At 48.9% G+C, this 17,651-nt stretch overlaps 2 protein-coding genes and 1 non-coding gene across 4 annotated transcripts; 1 reads left to right on the top strand and 2 right to left on the bottom strand.

Annotated features, from left to right (window-relative positions):
- Positions 1-6,575: 6,575 nt before the first annotated feature.
- Positions 6,576-6,647, bottom strand: TRNAE-UUC. Its single transcript has one exon. It is a non-coding gene; the product is annotated as a tRNA-Glu (tRNA).
- A 1,071-nt stretch (positions 6,648-7,718) lies between these two features.
- Positions 7,719-11,891, bottom strand: CCDC115 (coiled-coil domain containing 115). Of its 2 annotated transcripts, none has more exons than XM_032479263.1 (5): positions 11,645-11,891; positions 11,465-11,568; positions 11,289-11,371; positions 10,516-10,662; positions 7,719-8,694 (listed from the first exon to the last, which is right to left on the bottom strand). In XM_032479263.1, the coding sequence occupies exons 1-5, from the start codon at positions 11,753-11,755 to the stop codon at positions 8,582-8,584; spliced, it is 558 nt and encodes a 185-aa protein (XP_032335154.1). In that variant the 5' UTR covers positions 11,756-11,891; the 3' UTR covers positions 7,719-8,581. The 2 variants fall into 2 exon arrangements, with proteins under 2 accessions (XP_032335154.1, XP_006191563.1); XM_006191501.3 differs by having other exon boundaries at positions 10,516-10,647; positions 11,645-11,885.
- Positions 11,892-12,446: 555 nt separating this feature from the next.
- Positions 12,447-16,136, top strand: IMP4 (IMP U3 small nucleolar ribonucleoprotein 4). The gene is made up of 9 exons (XM_006191500.3): positions 12,447-12,579; positions 12,725-12,833; positions 14,142-14,225; positions 14,919-15,028; positions 15,107-15,239; positions 15,326-15,480; positions 15,576-15,670; positions 15,794-15,867; positions 15,954-16,136. Exons 1-9 carry the CDS (start codon positions 12,577-12,579, stop codon positions 16,064-16,066), a joined length of 876 nt encoding a protein of 291 aa, XP_006191562.1. The 5' UTR covers positions 12,447-12,576; the 3' UTR covers positions 16,067-16,136.
- The last annotated feature ends 1,515 nt before the right edge of the window (positions 16,137-17,651 follow it).

The raw sequence follows: 17,651 nt of genomic DNA, 5'->3' as shown, positions 1-17,651 counted from the left end.
CAGGCGGTGAACAGCCTGCAGCAGGGCAGCAGTGGTAGCTCATTGAGTTTCCTTAAAACAACTATTTCGAATTTCGATATTGGGTAAATTACAGATCTGCATGTCTTTGGTATCAGTTACCGGAAGATTGTCGTGTTTTCAGTGGTGTCAGGTTTCTTCGATTTTTCACGTTCCTTTAAGTTTTGCGTTGCTGTCTTTGCATTTGAAATAGCAGTCCCCTCCTTCAGGCTTTACTAATGGCCTTCAGGAGAGAAATAACCTTCTATCAGTGCTGCTAGTGATTCTGAGGACTTCTTGGGCCTTCTGCGGGTACACCTGCACCACCCTTCTTGCTCCCTCTTGGTAGCGGGTAGAACTCTTAAGATTGTATGCCTTCCCTCGATCTTGCAATGCACCAGCCTGGATGCACTCCCCTTTGTTTTCCACAACGTGGGACTCAAACTCAAGTTTGTAGTCTCTCCCTGGCCTGATCTGGGCTAGTTTTCCGTGCACGCACAACAGCTAGCTGTCTGCCAAAGCTCAGGAGTGTGCGAGTGTGCGGTGTTGGGAGCTGGCACCGAGGGAGGGGTTGGGGGGGAGGGGAGCAGTGGGGCGTACTGAGGGCTGGGATGCCTGTGGGCCTGTTGGGGGATCTTCAGGCAAGGTGCTCCCATCAGCTTGTGGGCAGGCTTCCTGACAGAGCCTATGATGCAGTTAGTAGGATTAGTGACACTTTAAGGCTCTCAGAGAGTGCCATCTGCCACTCTCCTAGTCTCTCCACCCACCGCGCATGCAGCCCAGGATTCAGGATGCCTCTCCAGTGCACTCAAACTCACCCTTTGGTTCCCATGATGCGCTGGAACTTCTCCTCTGGAAACCTGGATTTCCACAAAAGTGCTCTCATTCGTGGGTCATTGGCTAAAATAGTGTTTTCCAGAGGGAACTGGACCCTGGCCTAGAGGAGTTAGAGCTGATTTATTGGCCACTGCATGTTCCAAAGCCAGGAGCAAGGGTATTTGCCTATTACCCAGTGCATTCGGGGTGTGGAGGGGGGCGAGGTGAGACTCTTCCCAGGTCCCTTGGCGTATGGTGCTGGCATCCACAGCTCCGTCAAAGGCACTTGCATCCGTGCACAGATGCCAAATAATTCTTGTTGAGAGGGGCACAAAAACGAGGGACATTTTATTCTGCCACAATGTACAGTAGAACTTTCTTGATTTAAAAACATCTCAAGATACACATGGGTAAAATACACCATAGATGATTATACTAAAGCGACTAACCATCCCACTTTGCTTGGGACTTTCCCAGTTTCATTATTAAAATAAAAACTTTCAAATATTTTTATGTTTTTTGGAGGGAGGGTATAGCTCAAGTGGTAGAGTGCATGCTTAGCATGCATGGGGTCCAGGGCTCAATCCCCATTACCTTCTCTAAAAAATAAAATAAATAAACCTCCCTCCCCACCAAAAATATTTTTATGTTTTTGGATTCTTTTTCATCTTGAATGGCTCATAATTTTAAATGGCAGTTTTCAACAGCACAGAAGGAAAATATACCAGAATGAATTTGCTAAATTTTTTAAAGTGCAGGAGCCCCAAGTCCCCATCACCACCCCAAGGAATCCAGTGTTCAGGCATATGTGGGTGAAAAGGCTCCCTGTGGTTGTGCACACAGTTTTCCTCCTCCAACTCTGGCCCTGCCCCCTTCCAGCTCACACACAGGAACTCATGTACACTAGAAGAAGGGATAAACTAACTTTAAAAAAAAGTAATTTTGGGAGTAGGGTATAGCTCAGTGGTAGAGTGTAGTGCTTAGCATGCTTGAGGTCCTGGGTTCAATCCACAGTGCCTGCATTAAAAAAGTAATAAACCTAATAATAAACCACCTCCAAAAAAGAAATTAAAAAAATAACATGTGTAGAAAGAAATACACATATACACATATGTTTATGTACAACTGAATCACTTTGCTGTGCACCTGAAACTAACATTGTAAATCAACGACACTTGAATAAATTTTAAAAGAATATCTCATTCCCAGTTCTGCTAAATATAGAAAATTGTTCCCTTACCATCTTTCCTTCCCCAAAGATTTTACCTACAGAAGGCTTTCCCTACGAAACCATGATGCTTGTTCTGCAGAGAGCTACTGGTGAAATCTCTTGAAAAAGATCAAATTGCTCTCTTCCAGTGAATTGTTTCTTTTTTGCAAAATAAAATTAACAAACAATAATTTCAACCTTTGGGAATCCAAGATAAATTTATAGACTCTGGTCTTTCTGTTTGAAGTTTAAGTTATTTGAATCCAGCAGGGGCAGAATGCTTCAGACGGTGCCTCCTCCTGCCTTCAGTCTCAACCAGTGATCCCCCGTCCGCTAAGTTATCCAGGCCTGAGACTCGGGACTTCTCCCAGGCTTCCCGCACGCCCAGTCTCCTCACAGCGATCATAAGTCCTGCTGACTCAACTTCTCTTCTTTTCCTCCCCATCTCTGTCTCTCTCAACCTCTCTGTCTCTATCTGTCTATCTGTCTGTCTCTCTATTTCTCTCTTTCTCTCCTACTGTTGTTTTTGTATTTCTCTCTCTTTCCCTTTTGTTCCTAATATCCACCCTAAGGGATTCCAACAATCTGTGAGCCCTCTGTCTGTAGGACATGAGACACCTGTTCTTCTAATATACAGTCTCAGAAGGGAAAGGCCTGTGCTCTGAAGATATGTGTAGAAACAGCCCTCCAGGGAGACCCACAGCTTTCACCAAGTTCCTCTACCTAAGCTTTGGTTCTCTAGTGGCCCTGAAAAATTAATAACTTTAGGTGTTATACCAGATGCTCATTATTTTGCCATTGTGTCATGACAAGCTACTCCAAAACTCAGCAACTTAAATAGCAACTTATTACTTATCACATGTCTAAGGGCAGTCAACTGGTGTGAACTTGACTTGGCTGGGAGGCGCAGCTGGACTTCCTCTTGCATCGGCAGATGAAGAGCTGGCTCATCCAGGCCAGGCTTAGCTGGGGCGTCTCTGCTCCACATGACTCTCATTCTCCCTGGAGGAGCAGGCGAGCCAAACCACGTTCTTCTCAGGGTGATGGTGACTCTACTTTCTGTTCCAGTGGTCACCATCCTAGGTAAAGTCACCACCGTCTCTCACCTGGATTATGATGCCCAGTCCCTCCCAATCTGTTCCCCCAACAGCAGACAATGTGGCCTTTCAGAAATAAGAACCTCATCCTGCTTTACAACTTGAATAGTTTCTCGCCATCCTTAGGCTGAGGCTCCCAGGGCCTTCCATGATATGGTCCTTGCCTTTCTCTCCGTCTTGCCTGCCAGCCACCCTGGACTTCCTTATTCAGGGCTTTGCACATGCATTTCTCTTGCCTAGAGAGCTCCTCCCCATGTTCTTCACCAGCCAGCTCCTCCTTATTTCATCGCAAGTTTAAACTCCTTCCTCAGGGAGCTCTTCCCTGACCCTCACCATCAACTCCTAGACTATCTGGATTTCGGCCTTCGTAACAGACACATCAGACTTGTGATTCTCTCATTTAATTTCCCTGCTGGACTGCAAGCTCTGTGCAGACAGAGGGTGAGTCTCATCAGACCTGATAGAGTCCCGTGGTTCTTGACCTGTATCTCTTCTGTGCCTTCAGGTCAATAAGAGTCCTCTGCCTTTGACTGACAAACGTTGTTGAGAATCGGGAGAAGCCTGGGACGTAGGGAGCCAAGACCAGCCATCACTGGCAGCTGTGAACTACCCGCAACACCCATTCTGTGCTTGGATAGGAGCTCCCAAGACATCAGAGTGGCCTCGTACACAAGCTTAAAATAGCCTCTTGCTCTGCCTGCCCTGTAGGAGCTTACAAACCAAGCAACATTTCCATTCTTCTCCAGCCTGAGTGGAAAAGGGCAGCTGCTTATTCTTGGCTGAAGTGTTGGAGACCACCTGAAGCTCACTCCTAATGCTGCGCATTGTTGTGTCTCCTCTCCATCCCACCCCTCTTCTGTAGCTCATCACCACTGGTGTGGAGTATCACCAGACTTTCGAAGTTCTTAACAACAAGCAGAATTGTCTCCCTGAGCCTTTTACACCAGATACACTCGTGTCAGGTCAGAAAGAGCATTTCTGACATTCACATACAAACACCTACTGCCACAGCGCTCTTGCCTCTGGGGCTCTACTCTGGGCAAAGCGCAGTCACAGGATTTGCTTTGTTAAGTCCCTGCACCATCCAGTTGCCACTGCCCTCACTGTGAGAACAAGTTAGAGATCCACACACCATTCCTTCTCGCCTTTGAAATGGCACTGACAGCCTCTAACATTGCCTTTAAAAGCCTTTCTCTGAAAGTCATTGGGGAGTTCAGGACTTTTGAACACAAGCTGCCTGCTCTTCTTGCTTGGCGCCCTGCAACTAATGCTGTACTTGCCTTCACCACAAGCCTGTGTCACTACATTGGCTTTGCTGTGAGTCAAACTGAGTTTGGTTTGGAAAATCTAACAGGATTTCCTTCCCTTAGAACTGTTTCTTCCATAAGGATAAACTTTTAGTATGAAGCATAGACGTGCTTTGTCTATGTTGGGATAGGAAAGGGGTTGCATTAAGGGCAATGCAAATAATACTGTCCTGGGTGAGGTGAGGACAGAAGTCTATGTTCATTCATCTCCTTCCTCCTGTCTTCCTTACCCTTTCCTTTCTTAAGTGTCTTTTTGGGTGGGGGGTAATTAGGTTTATTTATTTATTCATTTATTCATTTATTTTTAGAGGGGGTACTGGGGATTGAACCCAGGACCTCATGCATGTTAAGCATGTGCACTTGAGCTATACCTTACCCACGTTGTGTCCTTTTCTTTTTTTTATTTTAATTTTAAATTTGAAGTATAGTGTCGTTTTTAGCTGTGTCTCTGTTAGCACCCAAATACCCCCATAGTCCCAGGTGAATGCTGGAGCCACAACCTGGGGCTACGGCAGGTCCATTTGTCCTTCCTCTAGAACAAAGGATCTTTAACACAATTTTTCTCCAAAAGCATTTCCTAGGTGATGATTTCTTAGTGACAGGAAGAACTGATGAAGAAAGGGCTGAGCATTAGAAAACCTATCTGGATTTCAGAAAAGTTGGCCACTATCTGTGGGGAATTTGGGATGAGTAGTTGCTCTTAAAGTAAAAGAGGGAAACTCTGAAGACTAGAGTAGCCACCCAGAGCAGCTAAGGGTCAGCACCAAGAATCTCGTCTGGTTTTCCTATCCTGTCTTAATAGTCCATCTCAGAAGGCGAGGGAGTGATGTTAGTTTTTATGGGCTTGATAGCTTCCTATGCTAACAAGTGGGAGGATTATTGCAACTACTTTGGGGAAGGGGCTGGGATTCCCAGGAATTGGGCCACCACCCACTTTTTTTGACCTTTTATGGTCAGCCTCAGAACTGTCATGGCGCCTGTGGGAGTGCCATTTACCATGTTCATATATTACAATGAGCGTATAATGAGGCTCAAGGTCAATGGAAGTCAAATCTCCCGCCACCTTGGGCCTGAGTTCAATTTTTGTCCTCCTCAGTGTTAATTGCTGTGTTATTTCTTGAATGGCTGTGCCCTGTCCCCTTCCTTCCTGACTCATGCTGACTCTAGCAGCTGCTTGGGAACCATTAAGCTACGACTCTGTATTCACTCTTCTCTCCAGTTCTCAAGGCATCAGCTTGCCGTGTGACTTCAATTTTCTCATGATCTAGAAAGAGTTGTAGTTTATTCTGCTTTTTTCTAGTTGTGAGGACAAGAGTGATGACTTCTATGCTCTTTGCATGCCAGAACAGAAACCATTGTATCCTGTTTTGAGTTCTACATTTGAAATTAATATGATTATAGAGGTAATTCCACACCCCTACCCCCCAACTGTGAATGAATAAACAAGTGTGGAAGTGCACTCCTGGAGACAGGACCTCAGGCCTGCACGTAACCTCCCTGGATTAACTGATCCAACCATAAAAAAAGAGATGGAAAACTGAGGAAAGCACTTACTGACTCATGTTTGTGGCTTTGGCTCTCCTTTCTGTGGGGAGTGTGCATGTGTTGCAGGAGAAGGTCACTTAAAAGTTTTAAGTCTTTTTCATAAAGTGGGGGGCTCGGCGGGTGGTTTGCGGCTGACACAGATTGCTCCCGCGAAAAAAAACCAGGAACACTAACCACTGGACCACAGGGCAAACACAGCAGCCGCAGGACTAGAGAGAGTTAAATTGTCAGGGAGCGCTGGGGTTCCCTCTCGCAACTCGCCCTCCCTCCCCTCAGTCCTGGGACCCCTGCACCGCCTCTCCCTCCCGCACAGCCCTCGGGGGAGGAGCTGGGCAAGGGTCGCCCTCCACAGCAAATGTTTAAACATTCATATAATTCACGGCTGCAGTGTATATGGTATCTTAATAAAAGTCACTGATAGAAAACAATTAGCTAATGATGTGATGAAAATCGACACTTCCGATCTAAACACTGAAGGATGGGGCTCAATTTCTCTAGGTTTAAATGTAGAGAAACAGTCAGTTTGATCTATGGTGTTCTAGTGGCAAAAAGCCAAAATTCAAGCAAAAATTTCCAAGTTGAAAAAGAAAAACAAACCTCTTGTTCCCATACCGGGAGTCGAACCCGGGCCGCCTGGGTGAAAACCAGGAATCCTAACCGCTAGACCATATGGGAACTGTTAAGAAACAACTTCCTCATTGAGGTATATATAATCTACGTCAGCCTGTCGTCTGCACCTCCACACGATAGCTGCGCACCTCGGGCCTCCTCTCCAGGAGAAATTCGTCCTGACTGCGGCTGCGCGAGTCCTGGCTTCACGGACCTAGCTCCCCTCCGAGCGGCGGTCCACACATCCGGGCCCCTCCCGGTGGGCGGCAACTGCTGCTCCCGAAAGCGCCCCCAGCAACCGGAGCCGCCCTCCGCGTCCCCACCTACAGGCCCTGCGGGGACCCTAGCCTCACCCGAAAGACCACAGTAAATTAAAGAGGGCCATTGCAACATCAACTATCATCTAAAATGAAAGACCCCCGCACCCACCCAGGATCGGGGTTCCACGTGAAAATCTTCTCTGAGACGCGAAACCGGGATGCTATCTTTCACTCATTTTGCCTTGAAAATCTCAGAGGTTGGCACTTGGTTACTAGCAGTATTTCGGCCTGAAATTCAACCTTTGTGGGGAGGGGCGTCCTTTTTTTCTCTAGTCCCAGCGTCTCCTTTTGAATGCTTCCATTGGGCTTTTTTCAGAGACAACTCAAGTTCAATATTGCCCACCCCCTCCAAAAGATTTCCCCCTCAATCCAATCGGAAAATTTGACTTGCGGTTGAAGTATGTGTTATACACTCAAGATTAAAAGTGTCGTACCTGTGTCTTAATTGACAGTAAGATCAATGAAACAGGATGGACCCCCAAAATACGGTACTGGTACACTACACTGGGATTAAGCAAAAGAAAAAGGGGCCATCTCGAATCAGCAGTAAGGGTGGTCCACATAGGGTGGAAAAGAGGAAGGTAGAAAAGAGGAAGCTGAGTGCAGGACTCACCCCATACATAAGTGAAAACATAAACGTTCTTGGAGAAAACCCTGGAGAATTCCCTTATCGCATCAGTTACAACCCCAAATCCAGAAATCATAAAACAGGTGATTGATAAATTCAACTCTATGACAAAAATTGACTTAAAACACAAGAGCAGGGTGACATTCACGATAGTTTTCATCTTTTCCATGAAGCTATTCAATTGTTCTGTGCAGTTTAATGTCATATGTTTTATTTATAATAAAACTGTTTTTAAAACCACCCTAAGTTAAAAGACAAACTGGGGGAAAATATTTACATCTCATATTATGAACAGAAGACTAATATCCCCCAAACATAAAGATTAGCTCCTAGACACTGGAAAAAAAAAATCAACAAGCCGGTAGGAAGATGAAGGACACAGAATTCCCAGAACAGGAAATACAACTGGCCCTTCAACAAATGAAAAAACTCACTCCTGGAAAGATAAAGATAGATTTTTAAAAACCTGAAAGGTCTCTTGCTAGAGTTCCCTTGAAAATTTAGGTCAGATTTTTTTTTTTTTAACTTTCTGGCTTAAAACCTGCTAAGGGCTGCCCATCCACTCAGGTGTTTGTGGTTTTTTTTTATTGAGGAGGAATCACTCTGTCCTCACCTGCTAGCCGTGTATCGTTTTTTACCTCCATCACAATCAGGTTTCAGGATCTAGTGAAACTGAAGCACCTACTTCTTTTCCTTCCCTGCCACTGGCTGGGCAGTATTTCACTGTGTAATGAAAAGCCACAGCTGATTTATGTGTGAGGTGGTTACAGTTCAACGTAATACGAACTAACCTAACTGCTTTGTGCCTTCCCCACGTGAATATGTCCCAGGACAACACAAGCCTAGAAGTGCTTTCACAGTAGTGACTTTGAACATGACTTAGTTTGCCTCTTCAAACTTTCACATCTAATAAAATTGGAAACATGCTGACCAGAGAAATTTCAAGGAAGGGGATTAGCTGGGATATGGGTGTGTGTGGGGGGCGGATTCTGTGAAGGAAGAAGGCCTGAGAGAAGGCAGCCACGTTGAAGAACAGCCTCTGTGGTGGCAGGTCAGGCAGCCCTGGGCTCCAGCTGCTTAAGTTTCTCCTGGAGCCCCCGGACCTGGCTGCGACCCTCGTCGATGCGGCTCTGTAGGCTGGCCATGTCGGCAGCCAGCTGCAGACCTAGAAGAAGAAGAGAGATTGTAACCATGGTATCTGTGGTGTGACACATGACTCAGGGGGTGCTGCACATCCCCAGGGATTGCAAAGCCTCCAGGCCTCTCTGGCCTCCACACTTTTCCTAAAACATTCCAGGTATCACCTTGTATTGGCTCCTTGAGAACCTCACTGGACCCACACCCTCACCTCCTTCAGATCTTTGCTAAAATGACACCTCCTCAGAAGACTTCGACTCCCTTATATCACCCACCAGGAACTAAAAATTCACAGATCGTAACACTGTCTCTCTTCCTTCCTTCTTTTCCCCCTTATCACAGTCCCTCACTGCTCTCACCCTCTCTTCTTCTACCTGTTTTCTCTGCCCCCAGGAGTGGCCCACACTTGGGATCCACCTCTAGGTTGCTTTCACCTGATGCCTCTGCTCCAACAGCTGCTGTCAAGTCCTCTGGGCCATCCACGCCCCCGAGCCCACCAGTCAGTCCTGTCTTCAGCCTGCGTGCCCGGCAGCAGAGCGAGCCGCACACCTGATCACCTCCTTCTAGGTCACACTTTCTCCTCTCGGCTTCTGGGTCACCTTGCCCTCTGGGTGTTGCTCTGGCCCCACTGCTCCTTCTCAGTCTCCTGGACTGGCTTCTCCTCTCCTCTTCCCCTCACTTCCTGTCCACACTCCTTGACCCTCTGCTGATCTTATCTCATTTCAACTTGAATACTGTTGTATCAGCAACTTGGGAATTTAAAACCAGTGTTACACAGTAGGCTCCCAAATCTCTCTCTCTCCAGCTCATGCCTCTTCCAAACCCCAGATGCATGGTCCCAACCACCCACTCAGAATCTCTGCCACCCACTCAGAATCTCCGCCACACAACAGCACTAGGAACACACCCACACCCAACTCCTGACTTCCTCTCAGCTGCTGCTCGGTGGCCCTCCCACCCCCGCTGAGGGCATCCACGTTTCAGGCATTCTGGAGAGTGTGGACACATTCTGGAGAGTGTGGACGCATCCTTCACTACTCTCCTTCCCTGACTCCTGAACATCTGTGGCTTTGACTCAAAGACCCTGCAGCTTCCCACCACTTACCCCGTCCTCCACTGCCTCCACCTGCATCTCACACTGGCTACTCCCTGCCACCTGCTTCTCTCCTCTGCTCTTGTCTGTTTCCCCAGCATCCTCAAGATTCCTGTCACCCTGCAAGTCCAGTTGCACCTCCCTCTGCTCAGAGCCACCCTGTCACTCCCAAAGTCCTCATCAGGACCTACCCAGCTCTTGAATCACCTGGGTCCAGCCCCCTGTGACCTCAGGGCCTGGCACACCCCACTGTACCAACTCCAGTCCAGCCCACTGGCCTCCTCTCTGCCATTCCAGACACAACCCCACCTCAGGGCTTCAGCCCTGGCTGGTCCCTCTCCCTAGGACACTGTTCCCCCAGAACATGAACAAAGCTCTCTCCTTCATCTCTTAGGGTCTTTTCAGGCTACCCTTATAAGACAGCTCCCCCAGTCCACTTCATTCACTACAGTCTACCTTATTTTTTCACAGCAATTCTCACTACCTGGTAGTATATTTAGGGCCTACTTCTTTTGTGTGCATGTTGGCGTTCTCCTCTCAACAGAATAAATATCCTTTGAGGGTGTTTGTCCCTTTTGTTTCCAGCTATGTTCCCAAAACCTAACATGAACCTAGAACTCTGCCAATAGCCAATAAATGCTTTTTGAAAAAATAGTAGGTGTGCAACAAAAGTCTGCAATGGGGAAAACCAGCAAAGCCCTGTGTAGACTGTCCTTGGCATTAGTAGATAGAAGGTCCCTGGTAGGGGGCACTCACCCTCCCGGAAGCTGGCTTGGGCCTGCCGCAGACTGTGAGGAACCAGGATTCCAAACCAGTTCAGAGGGTCCTGGGGAGCTGGCGAGGGGTCTGGCTCTGGGGTCCTGGTGAGGCCCTTGCGCCTGCGAAGAGCTGGAGAAAGGAAGGCTGGAGGTTGGGGGTCTTGTTACCTGGCCCTTTTCCTCTCAGTGACAACACTGAACGTGATCTGAGCTCATGATCCCTGAAAATACTGATGGGTGGAAAATCCTCTCAACCTTTTATGTTCTGGAAAACAGCTTACCACAAACAACCACCCTTCCCCTTGTGATTCAGATGAGTCTATCTACTCTTCCTCATGACTGTCATAAAACCAGCAGATGACCCCCCCTCCCCGTTTTCCTGTGAAAAAGCCACACACTGACGTTTCCCATTTTGCCTGAACGTGCTGAAAGGTCAGACAGACCCTTCAACTCAGGGTTCTTTGACTTACGAATGATTAATTGAGATTAGTCTATCCCACTAAACTAGCTAGATACTGAAATAAACATCTTCTGTTCAGCTGAGACTTCCTCTGATTGCAAAACAATCCCAATTGTAAAGGACTTCACCTACAACTTGTCTCTTTCTCCTTGTAAAAGTCTAAGGAAAAACCCCACTCTGCTGAGACATTCTGATCTTCAGATCTGGGGCGTTCTATCACAACAGCCTGAGTAAAATCATCTCCTCAGCTGTCGCGTGCATTGTGTCTTTGACAGTGAGACGGGCTGTGAAGGGAAAAAGCGGTGGCTCACCTGCCTCGCGGGGCCCCACCTCCTCTGGAGTCTGGGTGCCGGCTCTCACCAACCAGAACTTCTGGAGTCCGTCCTGGGCCTCGCTAAAGAACGAGAAGGGAGGTTGGATCTTGGATCTTGGCAGCCCCGGCGCGGACCCCGCCTGTCCACCCGCTGCAGCGTGCCAGGCTCCTCACCTGGTGCCGACGCGGACCTGGGGCTCCATGCGGGAGGCATACTGCAGGGGCCCTACCGACTTGGCACCCATGTTGTAGCGAGCTTTGGAGAGCGAGAGCCAGCCCTGGGAAGAGAGAGGAGAGCGGTGAAACTCGGTAACTTCCGCGTGCTGACAGGCCCGCCCGTCCCCAGGCTCCCACCTCCTCCACCCGGGCGTTCAGCGCCGCCCGCTTCGCCTCCAGTTCTTCCAGGTCCCCGAGCAGCTGCAGGAGCAGCGAGTCCAGCTTGGCCCGCAAGTCCGGCGCCGCCATGGCCTCGGCACACAGTCGGGTGCCGGCTCCTTCCAAGTTGCCCAATCAGCGCCCGCTGTGCCGGCAAGACAACCAATAGGCGCGCGAGACCCGCCCTCGATGGGGCGTCCCCCGCCCCCCAAGACGCCTCGCTGGCCTAAGACGCCCACCCGGCCTAAGCTGCCGGCTGGTTCTCTAGCAGGACAAGCGCTCTCCCCTCAGCGGCCTGGGGGAGGTGACTAGCTCCCGAAGAGGACTAGCCACCCGGACAGCCGGCGAGAGTCGTGGGTGGTTCCCAGTTGCTTCTAGAAGCGGCTTCATTTTAAAAGTTGGGCTGTTGCCAGTGACGATGAAAGGAGGCGTAGCTGTTCGGCAACCATTTTAAGGGAGGAGCGGCTTTAAATTTAATTCCAGAAGGAGCCGGTAGGCGACTCTCTGGTCGATCGCTGTGCTGCTTTTATAGTTGCGGGGCTATTTCGAGCCAACAATTATCATTATTTTAGCAGCCCAGTATCTTAAAATTGAATATCCCGCTCCGCGATGGTAGGTAGCGTAGTCACGGACGGACGCCTTTATTTACGGCCGTCCTAAGCCACGTGACAACACTTGACACTCCCCTACCTTATTGGTTGCTCCATGAGCATGCGCCTCCGGGCTGGCCAATCGCCTTGCTGCTCCCACCCGCCGTTCGCCATTTTAACTCTGGGCATTCTCGGCAACCCCGGTCTAGTGAGCCTAGTGAGGCCTCTGGCGACCTTCTCGGTTGAGGGCGGAAGCGAGGGCTGCCTTGCGCCAGCGACTCCGGCAGAATCTCCTGGGCCCACGTGGGAGCCGCGCTCAGGATGGTAGGAGGGATGGTTAAGCTCCTGATTTGGAGGCTGGGGGCTCGCGGAGGCTGGGGATGTGGCCTCTGGGCTCGGGGCGGGTGTCTCCGAGGCCCGGTCGTGCGTGGCGCCAAAGAGTCATCTGAGCGGGCCCACTGTTCCCCAGCTGCGCCGCGAGGCCCGCCTTCGCCGCGAGTACCTGTACCGCAAGGCGCGGGAAGAGGCTCAGCGAACCGCCCAGGAGAGGAAGGACAAGGTTCGGCGCGCGCTCGAGGGTAGGTCCGTCCCGCCCCCCGGTCATTATAGAGACCTTGGGCTTGTGTTTTAAAAACCAACGCGGAAAAGGCTCCTCAGTATAAAACGCGTTTAATTACCACTTGTGTTAGTGTGGTGAGCGTCCTTTTAAGTATTTACTGGTCTTTTTGCCTGTTGGGTCTTCCTGTTGGTTTGCAAATACCCTCTTCCACGATGTTGTGAATTGTCAATTTTTGCTGCTGCAGCATCCAGATTTTACAGCTCGCTTGTTAATTAATTTACAGTGTTTATTCTTCCCAAATTAAAAAGATTTACGTGGTCCTATAGATATTCCCCCCGCCCCTGTCATTTTTCTTCTTGCTACTTTTTCCACTACAAGGTAACAAGAATAGCTTATTGTCTTGTAGCGCTGTTACGATTCCTTTGTATTTTAAAACTGTTAATTCGAGTAGAACTTAATTTTATTTGCGTTGTAAATTAGGAATTTAACTTTGCAAGAGTTTCCCCACTTTCCATTTACCAAACGAATGAATAATGAAGAGTCTGTCACACGTGCCTGATTGGAAATGCCATATTTATCCCGATTTTGTTGGTTCTTGTGTCAGTGGAGCTCTGTTTCCTATCTGATAGTACATCAGCTCAATATCTCCGTTTTAAATTCACTTTGATTTTCCTAGGTTTTAGATGTATAAAGCATATGTGGTATGTGTATGTATGTTTATATTAAGCATAATGTTAAAGGCTTGTGATTTATCTGCCCACGTTAAGAGATGAAAAATGATCAATATATTGAAATTCAGAAATAGTTTCCCCAACCTAGATAATCACAGTATTGAATGTTGTTTAAAAATAAACCCCCTTCCTTGCTTTTCTTTTTGTTTATATCATGCATGTTTGCATCCTTAAATCATATTGGTAGAATTCTTAATTGTAAGGGTAGTATTAGGTTGTGTGTATTCTTTTGCAGCTTTGTGTTTTTGTTTGGCATTGTTTCTATGATCGATTGAGTGGTGTGGGGGCTCCCTGAAGTGAATATTCCACAGGGTCTTCATCCATTTCCCAGTGGGTGGCGTTGAGCTTATTTTTCATTTGGGGCTGCCCTGCTGCTATGAACGTTCTCTTCCGTTTGCAGGAGTTTGTCCAGGGCATGTTGGAGAGAAGTCCTGGGTTCCAGGGCATGCTCCAAAGTGGGCATGCCCACAGCTCAGGCCCTCTGCCCAGCCCAGCTTTAGTTCACAGGGTATTTTTCCATCAGGTGTATACAGTGTTGTTTAAACTGAAGGCTCCCTGCACATGTCTCACTGAGTCCCTCTGTCTTCCTCCTACAGAGAACCGCCTGATTCCCACCGAGTTACGCAGGGAAGCTCTGGCCTTACAGGGGTCCTTGGAGTTTGACGATGCTGGCGGTGAAGGTGACCTTCCTTGACCCCGTGGCCATATCCGCTCCCTGCACTTGAGCCCACTGGCTTCCACGTCATTTCTCAGACACCTTGAAGAAAGGCTGTGCAGCTCCTGCTCCTGAAACTGTCCCCCAGGTGCCTCATGGCTCTGCACGGATGTCACCTCGAGGACCTCTCCCTGAATGCTCCCAGCTCTGTTTATATGACCTAGTATTAGCCCACTTTCTGCTTTGTTTCGTCAGTTACTTGTCTGCCTCCCTAGGAATGTGGGCTCTGCTGGGGCAGAACAGTGTCCATTTTTTCACTGCTTTGCCTTCAGTTACTAGCACTTTCTTGGCACCCAGATGTTTCATTCATTGCATTACTAAACAAATGTGAAAGAAGTAAGAAACGTTATAAATGTTTGTTATGATGGAAGAGCCTGTTACCTTTGGCCTTAATGGAATCTGGACTTCTGCTAACATGATAGCTACTAGCTCCATGTGATGACTGCAGCTTAGGTGAACTAAAATTAAATCCGATGTAAAGATTCAGTTCCTCAGTCACCCTTATGTATGTAGCCAGCGTGACTGGGGGCCACCCCCTTGCATTTCCAGCCTTGAAAGTGTAATCGAATAGTGCTGTTCCGGGTGGATTTGGCCACCCCAGGTTAGCATCGCCCTTCCCTAGACAACTTCACGTTCTTGCGCCTCATGCTCCTGACAGGTGTGACCAGCCACGTGGATGATGAGTATCGGTGGGCAGGAGTTGAGGATCCCAAGATCATGATCACTACCTCCCGAGATCCCAGTTCCCGCCTCAAGATGTTTGCAAAGGTACCAGTGCTGAGGAGTGAGTGGGAGATGCTCAGGCCCCAGCGACCCCAGTCCTAACGGGAGCGAGTTTGTGTGCAGGAGCTGAAGTTGGTGTTCCCGGGCGCCCAGCGCATGAACCGTGGCCGGCATGAGGTAGGGGCCCTGGTGCGAGCCTGCAAAGCCAACGGGGTCACTGACTTGCTGGTTGTCCACGAGCATCGAGGCACACCTGGTAAGTCTGATGGGAGGGAGCAGGGTGGCTGCCAGGCTGGCTGGCTGAGAGTGGAGGGTCTCTGACAGCTTGCCTGGCCCTTCCAGTGGGACTTATTGTCAGCCACCTGCCCTTTGGCCCAACTGCGTACTTCACCCTGTGCAATGTGGTCATGCGGCACGACATCCCTGACCTGGGCACCATGTCTGAGGCTAAGCCTCACCTCATCATGCATGGCTTTTCCTCCCGCCTGGGTAAGCGGGTAAGTCTTGGACCATGGGCTGAGCAAGGGCTAGGGGCTGGGCGAGGGGATGGGGCCGGGCCAGGCACTTGTCGCTCTCCTTCCTTCTGCCCCAGGTCTCTGACATACTCCGCTACCTGTTCCCTGTGCCCAAAGATGACAGCCACCGGGTCATTACCTTTGCCAACCAGGAGGACTACATCTCCTTCCGGTGGGTCTGTGGGCTGGGCCCTGTGTAGCGTCTTGACCTTTGTGTCCCTGTATTATTGTTTGTTGTTGACCCTGTAGCTGCTCCCTGCCTCCCCTCACCCCTGTGCCGTCCCCCTTGCCCCAGGCACCATGTGTATAAGAAGACCAACCACCGCGACGTGGAGCTGACCGAGGTCGGGCCTCGCTTTGAGCTGAAGTGTGAGTTGGGGGCTTTATCCCATATCTGGTGGTGGGAATGCTGGCTGTGTAGGTGACCGCATCGCCTTCCCCTCCTCCTCCCCCAGTGTACATGATCCGCCTGGGCACGCTGGAACAGGAGGCCACCGCAGATGTGGAGTGGCGCTGGCACCCCTACACCAACACCGCGCACAAGAGGGTCTTCCTGAGCGCCGAGTGAGCCCGCTCACCGGTCAGCGTGTGGAGCGGGAACTGGGGAGGGGTCAGAATAAAATCTGTGTGCCACAGCACCTTGTTTGCCTCTGAGTGGTTGCGACCAGTCTGTCAGGCTGAGCGTGAAGGAGGTGCGGTCCCCTCAGGCGGGGACCTGACAGCTCTGGGGCATTCTCAGGCCTGGCGGCGACACTGTGTCTAGGACAAGGCAGGGCCGATGCTCTGGCTTGCCCCTTGGCCACAGGAAGGGCTGCTGTCACTCAGGAGTCAGGCCCTGTGAGTTCTTCGTCTGGGAGTGGGGATAGTACTATGAGCACAGAGATGTCACTTTGAGCAAGACTTGGCGCTGGGGGCGAGCTCTCAGCTGGGGACAGACAGAGAATAAGTAAGATGCAAATCATTTATTCAGTTCATTGTGGCCTCCTTTGAGTGTCATTCGAGTTCCCCAGAGAACCCAGGGCACTCAGGCTCACCAGTGGAGGAGAGCTTTATAATAGCCACCTTTCCCTTTAATGATCTCTTCAGGACCTCTCTGGGTTACCAAGGATATACCTAGGTTATCTGGAATGAGTGGATTCACCCCTCTTTAAAGCCTGCATATTCAAGTTGTTTCCTTTTTTACTAACAAACACTGATTCAAGAACACTGGATGCACCTCTGTGCACATTTGTGCGAGTGGTCTGATGAGCACACTCCTACAGGTGGCCTTTCATCTTTAAAATGATCACAGATGCTGCTGAGCTGTGTTCCAGGAGGCTGTCTCTCCCAGCCACTGTCAGTAGGTCTGAGTGCCTGTGTCCCTGCTGGCACTGGGCGCTGTCAGACTTTCCATCTTGGCCAAGCTCTGGATTCACAGTGGTTCCCCAACTGAATTTGCATTTCTTTAATTATGATGGAGGTTCTGCATCTTCAGATGCTCATTGGCTGTTGATATGTGTGTGTTCTCTGTGACCTGTTTGCTCTTTATAGAAACAGTTGTTCACCTCTATAGTGACTGATTATTTTAAATCTTTTAATGGCAGAGAATTCCAAACATAAGAGCAGAAAGGACTGTGCAGTGAGTCCATGAGTCCATCTTAGTGTTGACCTGTCTGGTTTCCTTCGTAGCCCCACTCACTCCCTGTATCCACTCCATTTGTTTATTTTGAAGCAAATCCCAGAAACCATATCATTTAGTCCATAAGTATTTCCATATGCCTCTAAAAGAGAAGACTCAACAAGAATAACAATACCATTGTCACACCTAAAAAAATCAATTATTCCAAATTCTTTCTTTATATACTCCAATAATGTTATTTTAAATACCTAGTTAATATTCAATGTTCCCTGATTATGGTATGATGGTTTGAACTAGAATCCAACTTAGGTCCATTCGTTGTAAATCATGGACAAGTTTATATTTTTTTAAACCGCTTTATTGAGATGATTTGCATGTCACACAGTTCATCTATTTAAATTGTATGAGTAAATTTTTTTTTAAATCACATTCACAGAGTTGTACAACCATCACTGCAATCTAATTTTAGAACATTTTTGTCCCTCCTGAAAGAGACCCCATAGTCATTCCCCTCCCACTGTCTCCCAACCCTCAG

Source organism: Camelus ferus, chromosome 5 (assembly GCF_009834535.1).
Source record: "Camelus ferus isolate YT-003-E chromosome 5, BCGSAC_Cfer_1.0, whole genome shotgun sequence".
Taxonomy (NCBI): domain Eukaryota; kingdom Metazoa; phylum Chordata; class Mammalia; order Artiodactyla; family Camelidae; genus Camelus; species Camelus ferus.
Note: the sequence above shows the minus strand (reverse complement) of the source record. Positions and strands in the feature narration are given on the sequence as shown.

Bases quoted from the DNA above. Each gene is read 5' to 3' on its own strand.
- CCDC115 (XM_032479263.1), bottom strand. From the start codon at position 11,755: ATGGCGGCGCCGGACTTGCGGGCCAAGCTGGACTCGCTGCTCCTGCAG. The intron at 10,663-11,288 runs GTGAGCCACCGC...CCCAACCTCCAG, and splicing joins GGTGGGGCCCCGCGAGGCAG to CCTTCCTTTCTCCAGCTCTT. The intron at 8,695-10,515 runs GTGAGTGCCCCC...TTCTTCTTCTAG, and splicing joins CCAAGCCAGCTTCCGGGAGG to GTCTGCAGCTGGCTGCCGAC.
- IMP4 (XM_006191500.3), top strand. The intron at 14,226-14,918 runs GTGACCTTCCTT...TGCTCCTGACAG, and splicing joins TGACGATGCTGGCGGTGAAG to GTGTGACCAGCCACGTGGAT. The intron at 15,240-15,325 runs GTAAGTCTGATG...TGGCCCTTCCAG, and splicing joins CGAGCATCGAGGCACACCTG to TGGGACTTATTGTCAGCCAC.